General features: G+C 43.9%; 1 protein-coding gene across 1 annotated transcript; it reads right to left on the bottom strand.

The window, feature by feature from the left end:
* Positions 1 to 823: 823 nt before the first annotated feature.
* Positions 824 to 18814, bottom strand: LAMP1 (lysosomal associated membrane protein 1). The gene is made up of 9 exons (XM_042867317.1): positions 18705 to 18814; positions 10290 to 10405; positions 8775 to 8988; positions 8508 to 8669; positions 4727 to 4944; positions 3029 to 3151; positions 2598 to 2667; positions 2256 to 2426; positions 824 to 1863 (listed from the first exon to the last, which is right to left on the bottom strand). The coding sequence occupies exons 1-9, from the start codon at positions 18736 to 18738 to the stop codon at positions 1724 to 1726; spliced, it is 1248 nt and encodes a 415-aa protein (XP_042723251.1). The 5' UTR covers positions 18739 to 18814; the 3' UTR covers positions 824 to 1723.
* Positions 18815 to 18948: the final 134 nt, after the last annotated feature.

Genomic DNA, 18948 nt, shown 5'->3' with positions numbered 1-18948 from the left:
CAGCACATAATAAAAAATTTGACTCAAATGTGGAAGAAGTAACATTTCTCACTCTGTGTAGGGGAGGCTGTAGGCAGACGCTGTACTTGTACTTTGTTCCACACTGATGCTTTATTCTAAGGTTACACTACAGATGCTCTGTCCTCACATAGCTGTGCCCTTAGGAAGGATGCACTTGCCCAGCCAGCTGTCAACAGACTTCCTTCTTAACAGGACAAAGCAGCAGCCAGCTCCAAAGCCATACTTGAACGCAAGTCCAAGCATCCTTCTATCTCCTAGCAGGAAGAAGCAGAGCAGCAGCCCTGCCCCTGCTGAATGGCTCTGTCCTCACAGAGCCCTCTCGTGGCCACATCCCTTCCCTCACCTTCCTGCTTTAAAGGGAAAGGTGTCATTCTGAATACAGTTCAACACACCAAAACCTGAGGAGGCACACATCCCAGCAGCTGGTAAGAAGCTGGCTTCACAGGGAGCACTCGTACTGAGTATCCTAGCACCATTTTCAGAAAGCAGTGCTGAGCAGGGCAGGCCTTTGTGCTGATGTCTCTCAGCAAGCTACAATTTCACGTAAGCATCATCCTCTCTGGGCCCCAGCTTACTGACATGCAGCAGCCTTCCCCGTTGCCAAGGACAACCTCCACAACAGCAGGAAGTGCCATTTCAAACCGCTGTATACAGGTTGGTGACAGAGAAGGAGGGACAAAGCTCTGGTTTAACAATCCCACACTAAGGATGACTCAGAGCTCCAGAAGTAGAGCCAAACCAAGACCATGCACACATCAAGTGGCCAACTGTGTTTTAGAAACTGACGAGCAACGCAAGGATATACAGAAAAAAAGTGTCTTTATTAGCATTGTTACAGGCAATGCATACATAAGAACTGATCCTTAAAGTGTACAACCCCCCAGCCAAGTTTAAAGCAAGAGAATCAGCAGATTGAGACCTATATTGTACACATGTGCAGTAACAGGATCTCTCTGGACCTTCCAACAGAAGAGACTGAAATCACTTTACAAAAAAATGTAAATAAAAATAACACCCATTTTAAAAAAGGACCAGCTCCTAAGGAGCTGGCAGAGCATCGGAAATATCAAACAGGGGAGCTGTCCAATCGCACAGAGTTCCTGTAAGGGTTGAGTATTGCGTTGTTCACACCCTGCATATGCCAGGCATCGTGTTTAAAGCTTAGTAATACAAAATACACACCCTAGAGATGAGGTGGGGTTTAGATCAATTTCGATTTTGTCAGTTGTTACTGAATTCCTGTCAATGCACCATCAGTATTGTTATCATCACTGGATGGCAGCAGTGCCGATCGTGAATGTTTTCCCTTTGTTAAGAGCTCTGAAATTGAGTCAATGTAGATTAGTTGCATCTCTTTCCAGCACCTTTATGCTGACTTTACCTTCCAATTAAAAAAAAAAAATCATCCTTTAAAAAAAAAAAAAAAAACCCAAAAACTTTTAGCTTGTTTCTAAGTGGGTAAATATTTCAACTAGTTAGCAAAATTAAACACCAGAATTTTCAGAAGTTATTTTTGTGCATAGTTAAATGCTGCAAGATGATTTCACATTTAATAAAGCAGACTTTTAGAAGCAATTTGCAAGATAAGGTGTTCCCTTACGATATCGATCTTAGCTCGGGGAGAGATAGGGGTGGTTTGTTTGTTTGTTTTTCCAGCTTCTTGCAATTGCTTTTCACCTACACTGGAATTTAGTGCAAGTCATTAAATTGTCTGGTACCCAGCATGGCTCCTCTTTCTGCCAATCAAGTAAGCAATCAGGACAATTAGAACCAGACCAGCAAGGGCTGCACCAACTATTATAGGGATCAGCATGTTGTTTTCATCCAGCTGACATTCTTCCACTGAAGAGAGAGAAAGAGTTACGTTAGGCACCAGTCCAGGCAGACACCTACCTCCAGTTGCTTCTTTTAACCACAGCCACAAAGAACAGCACTAAGCAGAGCACCAAGGAACTTCCCAGACCTTTTCCCCTCTCACACAACTGTCTGAGCACTGTTAGGAAGGTCCATTAATGCTCCTCCTTAACTCATTATAACGAGTCCCAGTTATTCCAAAGCTGCTTTTTACAGACTTGTCACACTAGCCTCAATTCAAACACCTTATCAACCCCCACAGCACCTGCAATACAGCAAGCACACAGACTAAGCATAGCACCTTCTTCCTTGACTACAGACTTGGGTTTCTCATAGATTGCAGTTCCCTCCACCCGCATATCAAAATACAAACCTCTTACCTGTCCCAAACTTGTCTCCATCAACCTTGAAAGCCTGGACCTGAACATTAAATACATTGACAAGGGCTTTGTCTGTGACCTGGAGATTCTCCTCTGCACTGCATTTGTAGGAATTCCCCACCGTAGCTCTCAGTTCACTCATGCTGTCATTTGATGCTTCAAACACTGGAGCTGTGTAAGAGAAAGTCTTATTAAAGAATCCTGAAAAGCAGAAGCTGGGAGCTCACTGAGCTTTAAATTCAAAAGACATTCCTCCCCAGCATTCCTAATGTGTTCCTTGATGCAGGCAGCCCTTAATATTTAAGGAAGTGGTCACTGAAAATACACTTAAAAAGTCCCTACCTTTTGCTTCAGAAGGCAGAGTTGTGCTGACATTCACACCTTGCAGGAAGAATTTCTCACTACTTGCATTCTTTTAAACAAAGAAAAAGACACCAGTAGTTTTCATTGAAAATAATGCTGTTCAACCCAACCTTTGTTGTGTGAGGCTATTCCTCTGCTACACCACAACGGTTCCCAGCTTGGGTAAAAAAGCCTTTACAGGCTCATCAATCCAAAGGAAAGAAATTCATGATCCAAGCAGAATGTCTGTACATTCTTTCCTTATAAGAGTTACTAAGAATTAAATCCCCTCTATCATAGTATTAAAACCAAAGTTGTTACTCATTCCCCCTCCCATAATTGGAGCTTTTTGCTATACTAATTGCCCAGGTTAATATGCCCACATCAGAAATACTGCAGAGATCTTACGTGCTTTGTCTAGAGATCCTTACCAATACAAAGTGGAAGGTGATCTTTGTTTTCTCAAAAGCCAGATTCAAGAAGGCAGATGTATTGTCACATGTTCCAGAAGCACTTGTATTATGTGGTACAAAATTCAGCAGATCCAACCCCATCTATGGGAAAAGAGGACTGATCATGATATCCATTCTTTAAGAAACTAGCACACCACTACATCATTAGGAAACTTCTAGTTTGCCTGCACTCACATGTATACAATGCTATCCTGACCTACATGCTTTAAGGGCAAAAGGGCAGATATGCATCTAAGTTACACCTGAGATAATTTGTGCTAGAGCTACCGGGCTGGCACAGAGAAAGAACAGCAGGCATATCTGCATTCTTGCTGAAGCTCCCCCCAGCCCCAACTGCTGCTTTCTCCACGCTAAACTTCTTTGCTCCTAGCAGCACAGAGAAACATCAGTTACCACCACTACAGTGGGAGCAACAAGCTACAAAATGCTGCCATTAGAAGTTGTCACCCTGCAAGTCACTTCTGCACACAATGCTTTAGTTTTGCTCACAGTAAATGATTTTATATTGTCCTGCATCTGCAGACAACTACACATTAGATGCACTTGCTGAACAACCAAACAACTCAGCAGCAGCTCTGAGACATCAGCTAAACCTCTTGTGACTTTGGAAAATCAATTTTACCACCTCCTCACTGATTGATAGATCAGCTATCAGCCAGTCCAGCTGTGTGAGAATGCCATGCAATGGGAAGCAGCTCAGGGAACGTGCCACCACGTGGCTTAAACACAGTTGCCAACATAGCTATCTACTGTACAGCCACACATCAGCTGGGATCCAACTTAAATTTGCAGTAAACATGTAGGTTTGCTGAGCCTTGGTTCTTGTTTCTTATCAAGGCCTTCAGCAACCCCTGGGATTGTGGCTCATAACTTTGCCTTACTGGCTAATGGGAAACAGGTTTGTATACAAGGCTGGCAAGCCCTTGTAACACCACTGGAATCAAGGAGCCTAACCCCAAGGCTGCAACTTATGCAATCCATGCAGCATTTTCACCACTGAAATTAAATTAGTTCTTGAAATTAAGTAACTCAGAATCATAGAACGGCTTGTGCTGGAAGGGACCCCAAAGTCCATCCAGTTCCAACACCGGAGCCTGTGGGCAGGGCTGCCATCCGCTAGATTACTTCATTACAGTTGAGTCAAATATTCTGCTGGTATCAGCTGCAAGTTAAAGAAGTAATTTTCAGGTGGTTCTGGGTCCCCTAAAATTTTGTCAACTCTGTCTTGTTTTACAATGGCAATTATGTTCCCTTCTAACATTGCTTCACTTTCACTTAGGCACCTCAGGCTAAATTCTTGTATTTCACAGTTCAGATGCCTTGTTTAGATGGAATCTTTGATACAGGATCCACCTAGTCATATTTTTTATCATTTTTACTGTTCCTGTGGAATGGCCATGTACACTAAACTGGATTTGACAGACAAGTTTAGTATTCTTACTGAAGAAAAAAAATCTTTAAATGACCTCTTCCAGCACTACTGAGCTTAACCAGACCCAAGCGTAAGCCAAGCTAAGCAATTTAAATAGAGGGCAATCATGGATGAACCCTATGAAGAAACAAACAAAAATAAATATGTTTTACGGAAAAGAAATACCCTGTAATAATTTGGCAAGTCTTCTCTAAAGAATCTGAAGGTTTTGAAGAAAAATGTACCTTCTCATCTTTTTTCAGATAGGTGATGTTAAGTTGTAACCCCATGGAGGCAAGGACACAGGTTCCATTTGCACCAGTCACGTTGTATTTACCAACTGCAGGATTCGAGGGTGCTGCAGTTGGTGCTGGGCTAGTTACTGGAACCTGGCTAGTAGTGTGCTTTGGAGTTGTTGGGGCTACAGTGGTAGTAGAGACCATATCTTCACTACATTCTGTCTCTGAAAAGAAAGGAAAACATACAGTCACCACTGAACAGTTACAGGATTATCTGCCTTTCTCATCCTCAAGGGAAAGGAGGACAATTTCAAGTAGCTTTTCCTAACAAAAGGTAATAAAAGGTGACAAACAATAACAAAAACATTACTTGAACTCTGTTTCAAAGTTTAAGAATCTCTTAAAACCTAGCATATGAAAATAATACCTCTGCTTTTATTTACAGAAGTTCACGGTGCCTGCATCTGTTTTATTGATTTCTATAATTTTACTTCACAATCAAATCAGTACAAACAAGAGATTCCATGTTGACAGAGCCAGCATTCCTGCTGTCTGCTCACTGCGAGGCTTTAATGACTCCCCCTGTTGGACATCCTAGGCAGCCGTGTGTCAGAAGCAGAGGAGTAATTCTCATGCCTAGCATCAAAAGCAGTCTCCCAGGGCTGTGTTGTTCTCATTTCCCTCTGTATGCTACCAAGTCACAGAACCCTACTTCTTTCATTGTGTCAATACTCACAGTAACATAAGAAATACCATACTGGACCTGTCAAGTTCTCACTCGACACTCAGCAAAGCTGTGACACTTCCATCTCCAATGTAATTGCAAGACACTGGTTCTGATGGCAAGGGCTCTCCTTTATCCTTTCCATTTGGGTCTCATACCCACCCTCCCTGCACTCTTGTATTTACAGCTACCTACCACCTGAAGTGCATGGCTGAGTGAAGATGACTGCCTGACTTCTCACCCAGCTTCAGTATAAGCTTCCACAGTAAAAGGAGAGAGGTAGAACAGTGGCTTCATTTGCCAGAGTATTCACAAATACCTGGCAGCAGGAACTGAGCTTGTGGATAGCCAAAAAGCTTCCTGCATTGAGGATCTAAGCCAAAACCAAAGGTCATAGCAATGACATTACTGTAGCACAGGCTTCCCTGACTTCCAAGTCAAGGTCATTTCCCTGTTTTAGGGAGAACAACTTGCAACTTTGTAAGGATGTCAGTAACTGCAACAGCCTCACAGTCCATACCTATCTTGCAGATAATGGATAAGTAATGAATAGCCTCTGTACTTAAAAGCAACTAAGCATTTCATTATGACTCTAAACACAGCCTAATTACATCTTGTGAACTCACACAAAATCCATCACAGAACAATTCTATTTCCTACTCCACTTTCTACTCCATTTCTGGAAGGAGAGAAGAGCAGAGAGAAGGATGAACAGAGGAGTGACCCTACCTTCTGTCAGTTCATCAGATACTGTTCAGGCCCCAGAATGTGGTGATGTCCAAATAAACCAGGCAGCCAGTTTAAATGCTACTTCAGCGGACAATTTCCTACTGTCTGCAAAGCCTCAACATATACAGCCTCTTACTAAACTTGGCAGACACAGACTTCAAGTGGTAGTTTGTTCTAGGTGGAATTCTGATATAGTGATTTTTACTGAACTTACAGCACAGCTCCTACTAGCTCTGCAAAACAGTTGTGCAGGCAAAACGCTCTTGTCTTTTTCTGACAGTTACAGGAAAGCAGCTGACAATTCTACCGACAGATAAAATTAAAGCTTTCTTTCTTCAGAGCTGAGAATCACTGCAGCAACCTCAGTCATTAACTTGGAGATACGTTGCCAGAAATAACTACTACTATTACAGATGCACTGACTACTGACTGTACTTCCTTTCAGTGATCACTGCTCAGATCACTAGCAGGAATGAAAGAACTAATGAAAGAACTGTTGATAAAACAAAAAAAAAAGAAAGCTAAAGGAGAATTCAAGGTTGCAAGTTGATCAATAATGAGCTGCCAAAAGGCATGGGGAAGTCACAAGCCTGAGAGTGGAAAGAAGGAACTGACCTGGAGAGAACAAGTTGTTTTCAGCATCGAGACAAAAATGATAAAGAACTCTTTAACTATCTGGATTAGAAATAAGCAATGGAGATAGCTCATGATGCAGTACAAATGGAAAAACTACAGAAGGACCGTGTGCAGTCTCAAGAAATTAAAAGAAAATAAAGGAAGATATTAATTAAAAAGAAAAAGCTGAGCATGGCAGTGTGGATTACAGTAATGTGGAAGTGGGGAAAAAAAACAAACAAAAAAAAAAAAAAACCACACTCCAAAACCAGTAGCATGAACTAAAACCAAACAGTATCACCAGATGATGAAATCATATTGCCAAACATCGATGGTTTCATCAAGACAGTGATACCACCAGACAGAAAAAAGCTTAAAAAGAAAAAGAGAAAATGAAGTAACTACTAAGGCAGATGTTGATGAACTTGTGTTCCATAAGGAACACCCATCCAAGATAATACAATATTGCTTTGCAGTTTAACTGAAGGACTGTAAGAATAGACAATAAAAAGGTGGTGCCAAATAGGCAGTAAGGAGGTTTTATTGAAGTTTCGCGAAGTTAAGAAGTAGCTTTTCCCAACATCATGGCTCTTGTTGAAGCCTCCTTGAAACTGCTCACATGCTTACCCAGTATGCCTGGATAACTGCACCAAGACACTTAAAATTGGATTGTTCTGAAGACTGGAGTAATAGAAACCGTATTTTTTAAATTACAAACATGTCCACAGTTGTGCTGCAGACTAGCTCACTGAAGGGAAAATTCTGATTGAGGAAAGGATACATGTTGGAAACCAACTCAGTAACGTGAGACAGCCATAAAAAAAGTCAACTCTAGTATTACCATGCATCAGGCCAAGTATTTTGCAGAGATGGGACAAAGTACAAATACTCCCATAGAAGGCACTTGTTCAAAGCATCACTGTATGCCTGCACTGACTACTCTGGTTTTAAGATTCCTTCAACTTCACAAGTGCACAAATGGGATTAGCAGCATAGGAAAGAAGAGTTCCAAGCTACCTTGAGAAGATGAAGGCTTCTTACTTGCCCTAAAAGACTTACTGCTCCCTAAAACGCCATGGGCAACAAGAGCCTTGTAAACTGAAGAACGCTGCCACAAAAACAGAGCATGAACACACTGTGAAGTAGCCTGTTTTCTATTCATTACAAAAGTGAAATTCTGTAATGCTTTTTAATACAAGCAAATCGGGACAAAAAGCCTTTGGGGACTGTGGCTGACATAACATTTTCATACCTTGTATAAACCCATCTACAGGAAGTTTTAGATACCTTCTCCCTATAGACCAACTCACAGCTGTCCTCTACCACCTATCTTCCCCAGGGCACACAGTAACCAGTTCACATTACTTGGGTAAAGAGTAACTCTTCAAAGGGATGAGATGCTCTCCAAACCAGGATCTGGGCCACGTGCCCAGCTGACCTCCTACAGCAGCAGGTGTTTACAGCCTGAAGGGATCACAAGCAGGAGAAACGTTCCCTGGTGCCTGCACAGAACTCCCAGAAGCACAGTGCTTGGATCTGTAAGCCATGAACATTGACACACCCAGAGGAAACCTGAAACAAGTTTATTCATTTCAGCAGATTCTGCTATCAGCTTCAAGTCAACAGCTGCCTAAATAGGTAGAATCAAGACTCAAAAGTAACACCTACTATTGGAAATATTAGCCCACCAAGTACAAGTTTCTGTTATGAGATACCTACTGTTTGTACTGAAAGTGCCATTTGTGGGATAGGCTTCCAAAGTAACATTGCTGAAAGTAATGTTCACATGCCTCATATGGATGTACTTGGAGTTGATGCATCTGTATTCTGTGCCAATGCGGGCCTGAATAACAGATTTGTGTGTCACTTCCATCACTCTTCCTGTGAAAAGATCACATGGCATTAGTATGTAACAGTTTTTGTGGAAACAAATCAGTATTGCATCTGCAAGGGTGGCATAATAAGAACAGGAAGTTTTCATTTTACCTTCAGATGCATTAGGGAATAAAGTTTCATCAGACAGATTGTAGTGGAAAGTCAGCTCTTCAACTTGGTACTCATCCAGAGTTTTTGAGAAATTCAGACTTATCAAGTGTCCTGCTCCAAAACTCAATGCTAGAATGGGATGAGATGTGTTACCTTCACCACACGAGCTGTGTGACTGTGATGTGGCATTTTGGGGAAGAAAGAAATGTGCAAACTGTGGGGCAAGAAAACAGAACACACAGAAGGGACAACATTACAGCTTTTCCTTACTGCTTTTCAAATCACCTGCTACAAAACATACAAGTGACTTTCACATACATATATTATAAGGTGTCTACTTACTACTTACTTATATAATATATAGCAAGTAGCATATTAATGGCACTCAGATTTCTAAGAATCATGCTCTCTGAAATTTGAGGACAAAAAACTGTAAATCCTCACATCACCTCTTAGACTTCCCCCCTTAAGCCAGGGCAATGAATTTGCAGGTGCACCCACACCAGGTAAATCAAATTGCAAATTCTGGACATGCAAAAGGTGGGAGAGCTTTAAGTTTTGCTTCCTGTAGTGTGACTGAGAAAGAACAAAAGCAAATGGCAGTCTATGCAGTTTGGATATAATTCTCTGAGTTTAATACATATTGGCAAAGCAACTTGACACCTGAAGACAAACAGCATTCACTGGAAAGTTTGAGTTTATGGCTTAACAAGAAACAGCCAAAGCCTGTTATGAAAGCCGTTTCTTCTGAATGCAAACTTGTACAGCACCATCAGCAGGATTTCAGACCATCAGTGCTGGAAAATGGACTACATAGCTCAAATCACTTACAGAAAGTATCAACACTGGCAAAGCAGTGGATGTTTTAATTTCATATTAACTTGACAACTAGGAAAAAATTTCAACAGGAATGCCTTAAAACACACAACCTCAATAGGATTATAAATAATCAGCGATTCCTGCCTAGTAGTAAAGATGCCAGAGTCAGTAAATTCAAAAGCTGAGTGTTTGCAAATAAAGATTCTTAACTTTTCAGTTTAACTTTGTTAGTAGACTGCAAGCCTGCAGACATACTGGAACCTACAGAGACCAGCTAAGGGAGCAGATCACAGGTTTCAGAGTTTGAAAGCTCCTTGCTAGTGGCCATTTCACTTCAGATTTAGTCAATCTAAGTAACTCGCGATGATCACATTCACAACTAAAAAAACTGGTAGCATTTGCTTTCATTTACAGTTACGATGAAAATCATTTCAGCTACCAATAGGACTTGTGTGGAACTTCACTCTGAATTCCACACCTCTTACTGTGGTAATTTCAGGCAGCCTGTTCTTCAATTACAGGAAACATCAGTAATAAAGGAGAAGTTGATGCAACGTGACTGGAAGAGGGGAACGTTTGCAGAAGTAGTTTTTCAAGCTTAAATATTTGTTCAAAGTTTCAGTAGTGCACACTCACAAAAAGACCCCACACATGGTACAAAATACACAAGACAAGAAGGGAGATGCCTCCCATTACCTGCTTTTGCCCATTGCTTTTGTATTCCACTGAGAAGGCTACTGTCAGGTTAGCAATTATGCAGACTTTGCCTGTTGAATCTCTCACATCAAATGAAGAGGAAGCCTGTAAAAAGCCTGTAAGAGGGACAAGTAAATGGGGGTCACATAAGATTTGATTTTTCAATCCAAGCAAAGATAAGCATGTACAACTCCATTTTGAAGACACATCCTGAACAGAAGTTGCATTTAGAGACTGTAACAACTAAGTTTCCATAGCAGCCTCAGCATCAATAACCAAGAGAACATATTTAACACCCCATTTATAAAAGACAAAGCTGCCCAGACCAAAGCTGTTGACATGCTGGATCCTCAAAGCATAAGAAAAGCTTGTAACAAGTGCATCAGTCATGCTGTTCAAGGCAGCAACTCCATGTTCACCCTGCACAGCAGCTGTTTTGCAAGCTTCAGCCAGAACCAACTTAACACACGAGGTCCTGCAGCCCTGTACTGCTCAGCCACCCCTCAAAAATCCTCTCTTCCCTCTGCACCAAGACACTCAGCTGCACACATGCTGAATGCACTAGTTAGTGGGCTTGGACTGACTGCAGATGTTTGGGAGGCACTGCCAAAGGCAGCATGATGGAGAGTGCCCCATTTGCCAGGAAAGCCTCTCCTGCCTGCCATCACACTCCCTGCACTTGAGAGAAAGATGGGGGCCAAGACCTTGACACAGACAGAGGTCACAGTTTCCTGCCTTTAAGCTAATCTCAGGTAGAGCTGCTGACTAAAGCAGGGCTTCTCCTCTGCTTGGAGCCTCACACGCTACTACTGCCTGTGCAGGGAAGGACTGTGTGGTTGGAGGAGCATGGGATCATCCTCTGACAGCAGGAGGGACTTTTGCACAGGCTGCCACTGATGACCTTTACCTGGGGCACGTGTACCAGCAGAGTGCTGGTTATCCTCAACTTCATTTGCACTAAAAGCCCCATGGACAGCGTTCCTGCTTCTGTGCTCAACTGCACCTGCTCAAAGCTCTTCACTGCAGCACCTTTTCTTCATGTTCCTGATTGCCCCCACACACCCAAAACAAACCTCACCACACCTGCACTGTTTTCTGCTAGTGCTTTGTCACCTCGCAGAAAACCTGAAAAAAAGCAGCTGTAAGACAAACCACTCCATTTATCACAAGCAAATAAGCTCTGAAGAGTCAAACATGCTAATCCATTTAACTGCTGATATAGCAAAAAGATCCAGCATAGGGATTATCCATTAGCTGGCTTTCCCATTCTCAAGAGGCTTCTAAAAAAGCAAATCACAACCTGAAAACTTTTTGCTACAGGACTACAGTGCATACAATAGCATTATGGCAATCAGGACAAACTGGGCTTTTATCATCTGGACAGGGCAGAATCATAGAATGGTTTAGGTTGGAAGGGACCTTTAAACCACCTATAATTTCACCCCTCTGCTATGGCATTGACACCTCCCTCTAGACCAGGTTGCTCAAAGCCCCATCCAGCCTGGACTTGAATGCTTCCAGGGAAGGGGCATCCACAGCCTCACTGGGCAACCTGTTCCAGTGTCTCACCACCCTCATTGTAAAGAGTTCCTTCCTAATATCTGGTCTAAATCTACCCTCTTACAGTTTAAAGCCATTTCCGAGGTGGAGTCTCACAAGAGCAGAGGGGCAGAATCACCTCCCTTGACCTGCTGGTCACATTTCTCTTGATGCAATCCAGGATGTGGTTAGCCTTGGGGGGCAAGCGCACATTGCTGGCTCGTGTTGAATCCTTCATCAACTGACACCCCTAAATCCTTCTCCTCAGAGCTGCTCTCAAGTCATTCTCCACCCAACCTGTGTCTGTGCATGGGATTGCCCCAACCCAGGTGCAGGACCTTGCACTTGGCCTTGCTGAACTTCATAAGGTTGGCAAGGGCCCACTTCTCAAATCTGTCCACGTCCCTCTGGATAGCATCCCTTCCCTCTAGCATCAACTGCATCACCCAGAGATTGGTGCCAGCTGCAAACTTGCTAAGGGTTCACTCAATTTCACTGCCATGTCACCTACAAAGATATTTAATAACACCAGTCCCAGCACAGATCCCTGAGGAACACCACTCATCACCTGTCTCCACTTGGGCATCGAGACATTGACTGCAACTCTGAGTGTGACCATCCAGCCAAGTCCTTATCCAGCCAGTGCTCCATCTACCACATCCCTTTTTCTCCAATTTGGTGACCAGGATGTCGTGTGAAGTGTTGACATTGTCCTGCACAAGTCCAGGTAGATGACATCAGTTACTCTTCCTTTACCCACTGACGCTGTAACTATCATGAAAGGCCACTAAGGTCGTCAGCACACATAGAAAGCACTTCAGTTGTAAGGACACACTGGAAACAATTTCTCTGGCACTCAGTAAGCATTTTCCCTTGTTGTTCTTCCTCAGCAACAGTTCCCTTCATCACCAAGGACAGGAATGCATCTCCCACAAAAAAAGGTGACCAAAACAATTCAGTACAGTACTAGAAATAATTGATGCTCCTCCACACAGCAGTTTCGCTTTGCAAAGTTTCCTTCAAGTTGAATTTACACTTGGAACTGTTTACACGGTACTCAAGCACTTGTTTTCTCAAGAATAGAGCTGCTTACACTTTCTTGAAGTTTTCTAGCACTGCATAGAAAACAGCAGAGGCAGAAAATAGCCGTCTGTGACGGCTTGAACTGTGCTTGAACTAACACTACCGATGGAAGATGTGACAGAATGAACATCTCCAGTATGCATGCTGATTGCTTGTTTGATAGCTACTAAGAGTTTGGTGATTTTAGACCTAAAAACAAGCAACATGCAGCAGAAAAGAAACAAACAAACAAACAAACAAAATAAGTTTTAAAGAGAAATGCAGTGGAAAGAAAGAACTGAAACAGCATTAAGGAAACACTGCTGACCAAAAGGAAAATATGAGCCCTACCTGTTCCAGATGATTCAGAGAACAAAAAACAATGCAAAGGTACCAGAAAAAGCACTGAGTGGAGCACAGATTGTGGGAATGAACAGCTGACAAATCATTCTCAACAAGTAATAGACAATAAGTGGTCTGAGCAAACATTACAACATTCCACCTGCATAGCTACTAGATTTTTGCAAGGCTAAGTTCACACCATGATATGAAACCCAGTGTGGTTAGATTGAAACAAAAACCATAAAGCCTCACTGCCTCCTTAGAACTGTTCAACAGCTGCTGGATTTGCAGTGTCAGAGCAACAAAAGCCATGCGTCAGGCACGAGACAGCAAGCTGACCTCGATGAAGGGGTGAAGCAAGCCGTTTCCCTGCAAGCACATGGGCATTCATGAGGATGGTGACCAGTGCAAGCACTTTGCTGGCAGCACGACACACACCCTTGCTCCTGGGGCAGAAGTACAGAGGAACACAGAACAGACTGAGGGAATATGGGACAGGAGGGCAAAGAAATTAGCAAAAGCGCAGAGGAACAGATGAAGGCACTGAAGGAAAGAAGTTCCTGCCTACTCTCTGCTCCAGCCAGCCAGCTCAGAGCAGCTCATGGGGTTTGGGAGGAAAGCAGCTGTTGAGTTTGAGAAGGCTGCTTCAGTGCAGACCAGTGATTAAGGCATGAATCATCGCCAGCCCACATATAGTAAGAGCCTACAGTCAAAATGTCAAGAATACAAAAAAGCAAACTGATGCTGAATCAATCTGTCCTGGGATTATTTCTTATTCAGTTACATAAAGTAACACACAATTTTATTACAACATATCTACAAGTTGGGAATATTGCTTGTACTTCTCACAACACTGCCGTTTGATATGTCGTGCAAAACCTGACACAACCTCCAGCTTCTTCTCTTTGGACTTTGAACGTTCTTCTCAATCAACCACAGCATCCTACTTGACTCCTACCTGTGCCAGAGCAGCAGCAGCACTTCAGAGTCCCACAGCTCAACAGCTCACAGAATCTCAATAGGGAAAAAAAAAGCCACTTTTGTGAAGTTCATTATTCATTCAGCTGGAAATGGTATGAGTATCTGGCAGAAGAATCACCAGAAACGCACTCGCATCAAAGAAACCTCACGTAGTCCAGATGCTTCCTTTGTGTCCCAGTAGGCTCCTACAAAAGGGCTGCTTACATTTATTCCAGCAGCGTATTTTCAGTTGAAACATCACAAGATATTATCTCCCTTTAGAGCTCATTTCTGGTTATCCTGTCATGCAAGAAAGATTGAAGCTAGAAATGTTTATGAAACAGCCTGATACGTTGCTTTAAATCCAACATCCATCCTTATCTAACACTCCTACATGAGGAAAAAAAAAAAACAAGCAGTGTATATTAACACGCCAAAATGGAATAAAGTCAAGGAAAATTGAAACCTCCTTTCTTATGTAACAATTTGTCTCAGTGATCTACCACGGTTTGCTTTAAACTGAAAACTACAACAGTTGCAAAACAATCTGGCACAGCTGAACAATCTGAATCTGAGCCTTCTGAACACAGTTCAGAGAAAGCTGGGATTCTTGACCCATTCCTGCCCACACCACGATGATTTCAGTCTCAACCTTTTTATGATTCAAATCCTGTTAGTCAAGCACAGCAACACTTCAGCTACTCTCCTGCATAATGGAAACCTATTAAAGGAGAAAGATGAATACCTGTTGTGCTCTAGAAAAGAAAGCAAGCACCTATTATTAATGGCAATTGTTTACACTGGCTGCCTGCAAAGAGGACTTCGGTTACAATAGTTAATGATTCACTGTCTCCAAGTCGCACTAGAAACAATGACCACTGATAAAGACAGCAAAACAAAACTACTTTTATACAATTTGGGGCTTGCTACCATGTTCTCCTGCGTAAATATAACCTTCTTCAATATTTCTGTGCTACGGGGTGTGAGGAAAGGGCAGCAATCCATCCCAATTCAGTCAGACACATCCCCAGCACGAAGTGACACAGGTACCTGCTATTCATGGGGCACCAACATGAAGAGCTAAGAATGCTGCTTCTTATCCAGAGAAGGTTTATTTCTCATTGGAGAAGCAAACAGAAGTACCCAGTAATTCACTCCCTTTGCTGGTTTGGAAGGATCCTGTCAACTTGGTGCCATTTTGGGAGCAGAACAGTGACCTTCCTTCTTCAGAACTTGTAATGTCTATGCCAGACATGAGAATGGAAGAATTCCCGAGGAGTTAATTCTTTCCTCTAATCACACCTTCTAATGTAGCCACCAATCCCAGGAGGACACCTTGAACAACTGGAAGAGCAAGCAATATCACTTGCTTTGATCCTGGACCTGTACAACTTCAGGAGAGTACAGGAAAAAAAAACAACTTTAAAAATACATTTATCTTTAAAGATCGCAGTATTTACCCACTCTCCTGTTTCCAGGGAATGAATGAAAGCAAAGCAGATTCGATGCTTGAATTGCTCCTCCCAAGACAAGCTGGTCTTCAAAAAAAAATAAACAACAAACCTCTGACTTAGCATTTACCTGCCACCAATGGACTCAGACTGGGTGCAGGGTTTCAATAACAGGAAGAGATAAGGCTGGGCACACTTCAGCTGCTGTTCTGACATGCTTCAGAGTAGATAATGGGAAAAGAGGGACCAGAGACCAGAGTTCAACTCCAGGATGTGGGTGAGTACTGTAGGAGAGAATGGGATAAACTGCACTTGTGCAGTGCAGCACCTGCTGAGTTCCATATCCAGTCCCAAAGACACATCCCTGCCAACTTACAGGGGTGAATTCATCAGTCAATCTAAACTATCTTTTTAGCATTGCTGATTTACATTAAGACAGTTGACATCTTGTTTCTCAATTCAAACAAGCAGGTGGATGAATGACCTCTGCCTTCATAAACATGACAGCATAGGAGCATTATAATAGAAAGGATACTTTGCATCTGTACACTTGCCATTGGCCAGATAGTTGCATCCAGCTTAGTCACATGAAGCTTCTTATGGTTTACAGTCTAGAGGAAGGAAGTCTTGAGATAGCTCTACAGTAGCTGATGCTTCAAGTCCTGCGGGAGGGCTGACCTACCATGGCGAGACATCCCAGCACTCACGTGAGTTCCTTTAGCACTTGCACTGCCTAGCACTGCTATGTCACACCACTCAGCTAACATGTTCCTCAACAAAGCTGACAGCCCCAATAATTAAATAAGGATCACATGCCCAAGCCCACACTAGAGAAACAGCAGCTAAGCCACATGCCCCTATGCAATGCTGAGCCACGTCTGAAACTCCATCCACTTCTGGCAGGGCCACTGCCCCTGCTCTCACCCTTGGAAAGCAGCACTTGCAAGCAGCAGCGCTGCCAGGTGTCAAAGAGGGCAAAGACGATGTCCTGCTGAATCTAAGTGCAGCAGCATCAGCAATGCATCTTGAAGTCAGACACATAGCAAACATGATTAGAAACCATCCTACTCACTACAGAATAATCTGGAAGCAGGTTATACAAAAAGTAAAATCTTCAAGCCAGGCTAAGCTGAAAGGAGCATGCCTCAGACAAACTGTGTGACAAGACCTGGCAGAGCCCTGGACTTGTGAGCCAGAAGAGCTGCACGAGTCAGGACTGAGCAAGCCATCACGTGGTGACAGACCTGGCACCCACAGGCACATTCAGGTCCCTTAACACTGTGCCAATACACTCAAAGAAGCCATCAAGCAAGCACAATAGTTAAGGGCAGCGTTTGATAAAGCCACATTTCAGAAGTTGCACAACATGTAAGCAGTTGTGTTTCATGAAAACCACTCAATACACAGTCACATAAAACTAGCAAACCCAAGACTCAGGAAAACAGTATAACACCACATTATTTAGCAACTATAATTTGCTAGCTAAGTTTCTCTCCCTGTAAGCTGCCATTCCAAAGGAGCGTTTTGGCCTCCTTTGGTTACCAGAGCTCTTGTAATCAGCACAGTCGATGCAAGTACAAACAGCAAAAACACACTGGTACAAAGTTTGAAATTCCCCTTCAGACTAAGGTTGTGCAATTAGAGCACGAGGACTGTGCACCTCTAATCCTGTGCCAGCATCATGGTACCTTTATCTCATTGTTTCCCCCTGGGTCTCAGACATTATTTACTCACTGACACTGAATCAATCAACATCTGACTAAACTTAGATTTTTTTTTTTTTTTGGAAATGTTTTCTCTGCCATGCCCATTTTTTGGCACAAGAACTACTGGTGCTCTGGCATAGCAGAAGCAGCTCTGCTGGGCTTGACACACAGCACAGCTGACATGTTGTGCTCAGCAGCGCACAGATCTCTCCATATCACCATCTCACTATCAGTCAGGAAAATCATCAAGAATTGCTTAACACCGACACTATTCAGCTGAGTGCCTGCTGCTCACTGTGAAAGGAAACTGAAAGAGCAACTAACTTGCAGGGAGAAAGGAAAAAAAAAAAAAAATCGAGCAGATATCAATCTCTTATCCCCAGTCAAAGCCCTGCTGAATGCTTTCCCACTGGACCCACCCATGCTAATCCCTCAGCTGCCTGTGATCTTGCTTTAACCTCATCAGCGTTCCCTCTGATGACTAAGGGGTGCAAACACCTGACGAGCTCCACTAAGGCCGTGCTGCTCCTCACTGCTGCCCCAGCCTCTGTCCTGCACAGGAAAATGGATGTTATCTGTGCTGCTTACACCACAAAGCTCTCCCTTAAGATCTTGCCCACAGCAGAGGGTTGGAACTGGATCAGCTTTAAGGCCCCCTCCAACTGAAGACGTTCTGTGCTTCTGTGGTTCTAAGATCCTAGGGAGAAGTGATGCCGGTGTATCCATTAGAATAAAGCCGTGGCTGTTAATAAACTGTTAGCAGTAAAGTAAACTTGTCCGTTGCTTCAACAGCAGAAGGAGCACACAGATTACATGCTAAGAAGTTAAATGGACCGAGCTATGTTTGCAGTTGCTATTTGATCAGAGGAGGGTTATCACAACCCCAGAACACAGCAGTGGCGGCGGCGGCATCCCTTTAGAACTGCAGTCTGACTGGAACGCAAACAAGTCGCGAACCTCTAATGGAGCCGTACGACGAGCCCTCACCGAAGCAGCAGCTCGGTGCCCCTCAGGCTGCAGGCAGCAGGGCTGGCAGCCGTGCCCCTCAGCAACACCCGTCGGGTGTCACCCAGCCTAACTGCCGCGGCCAACAGTCACGCAGCTGCCCGCCGCCCAGGCTGTCGCAATCCCCAAGTCCGCGACACAGCGCTCCCGGGCGCCATGCTATTTGGGAAGCGCGCTGCCGTTTGTTGCCGTTGCTGCTGGCCCCCCAGGCTACCCTCACGGCAGCCATAAGGGGAGCAGCCTTACGGAGGAGCGAGCGGCCTCTCAGCGCCGTGCACCCTTACCCTCCTACCGGGCCCGGCGTTACCGCTGACGGCCGCCCTCCCGCTTGCCCACCCGCTCCCCCTTACCGAGCAGAACGGCCGCGAGCAGCGCCCGCGCCATAGCGGGGCAGGAGGCGCGAAGCGGTGGCAGAAGGGCAGCAAGGAGCGGGGGGCGGTGGCGCAGCACCGCGCTAGGGAGGCAGGCGACAGCCCCGGCCGGTCATATGGCCTCTGACGTCACTCGCCCCGCCCGCGCGTCCTCACGTGATGTGTGAGACACAGAAAGGGAGGGGGAGGTGTCGCGAGAGTGTGGGGGGTTTTCTCGCGGCTT

The sequence above is a fragment of the Lagopus leucura genome, unplaced genomic scaffold (assembly GCF_019238085.1).
Source record: "Lagopus leucura isolate 7727_CA_CO unplaced genomic scaffold, USGS_WTPT01 Super-Scaffold_100001, whole genome shotgun sequence".
NCBI classification, from domain to species: Eukaryota; Metazoa; Chordata; class Aves; order Galliformes; family Phasianidae; genus Lagopus; species Lagopus leucura.
Note: the sequence above shows the minus strand (reverse complement) of the source record. Positions and strands in the feature narration are given on the sequence as shown.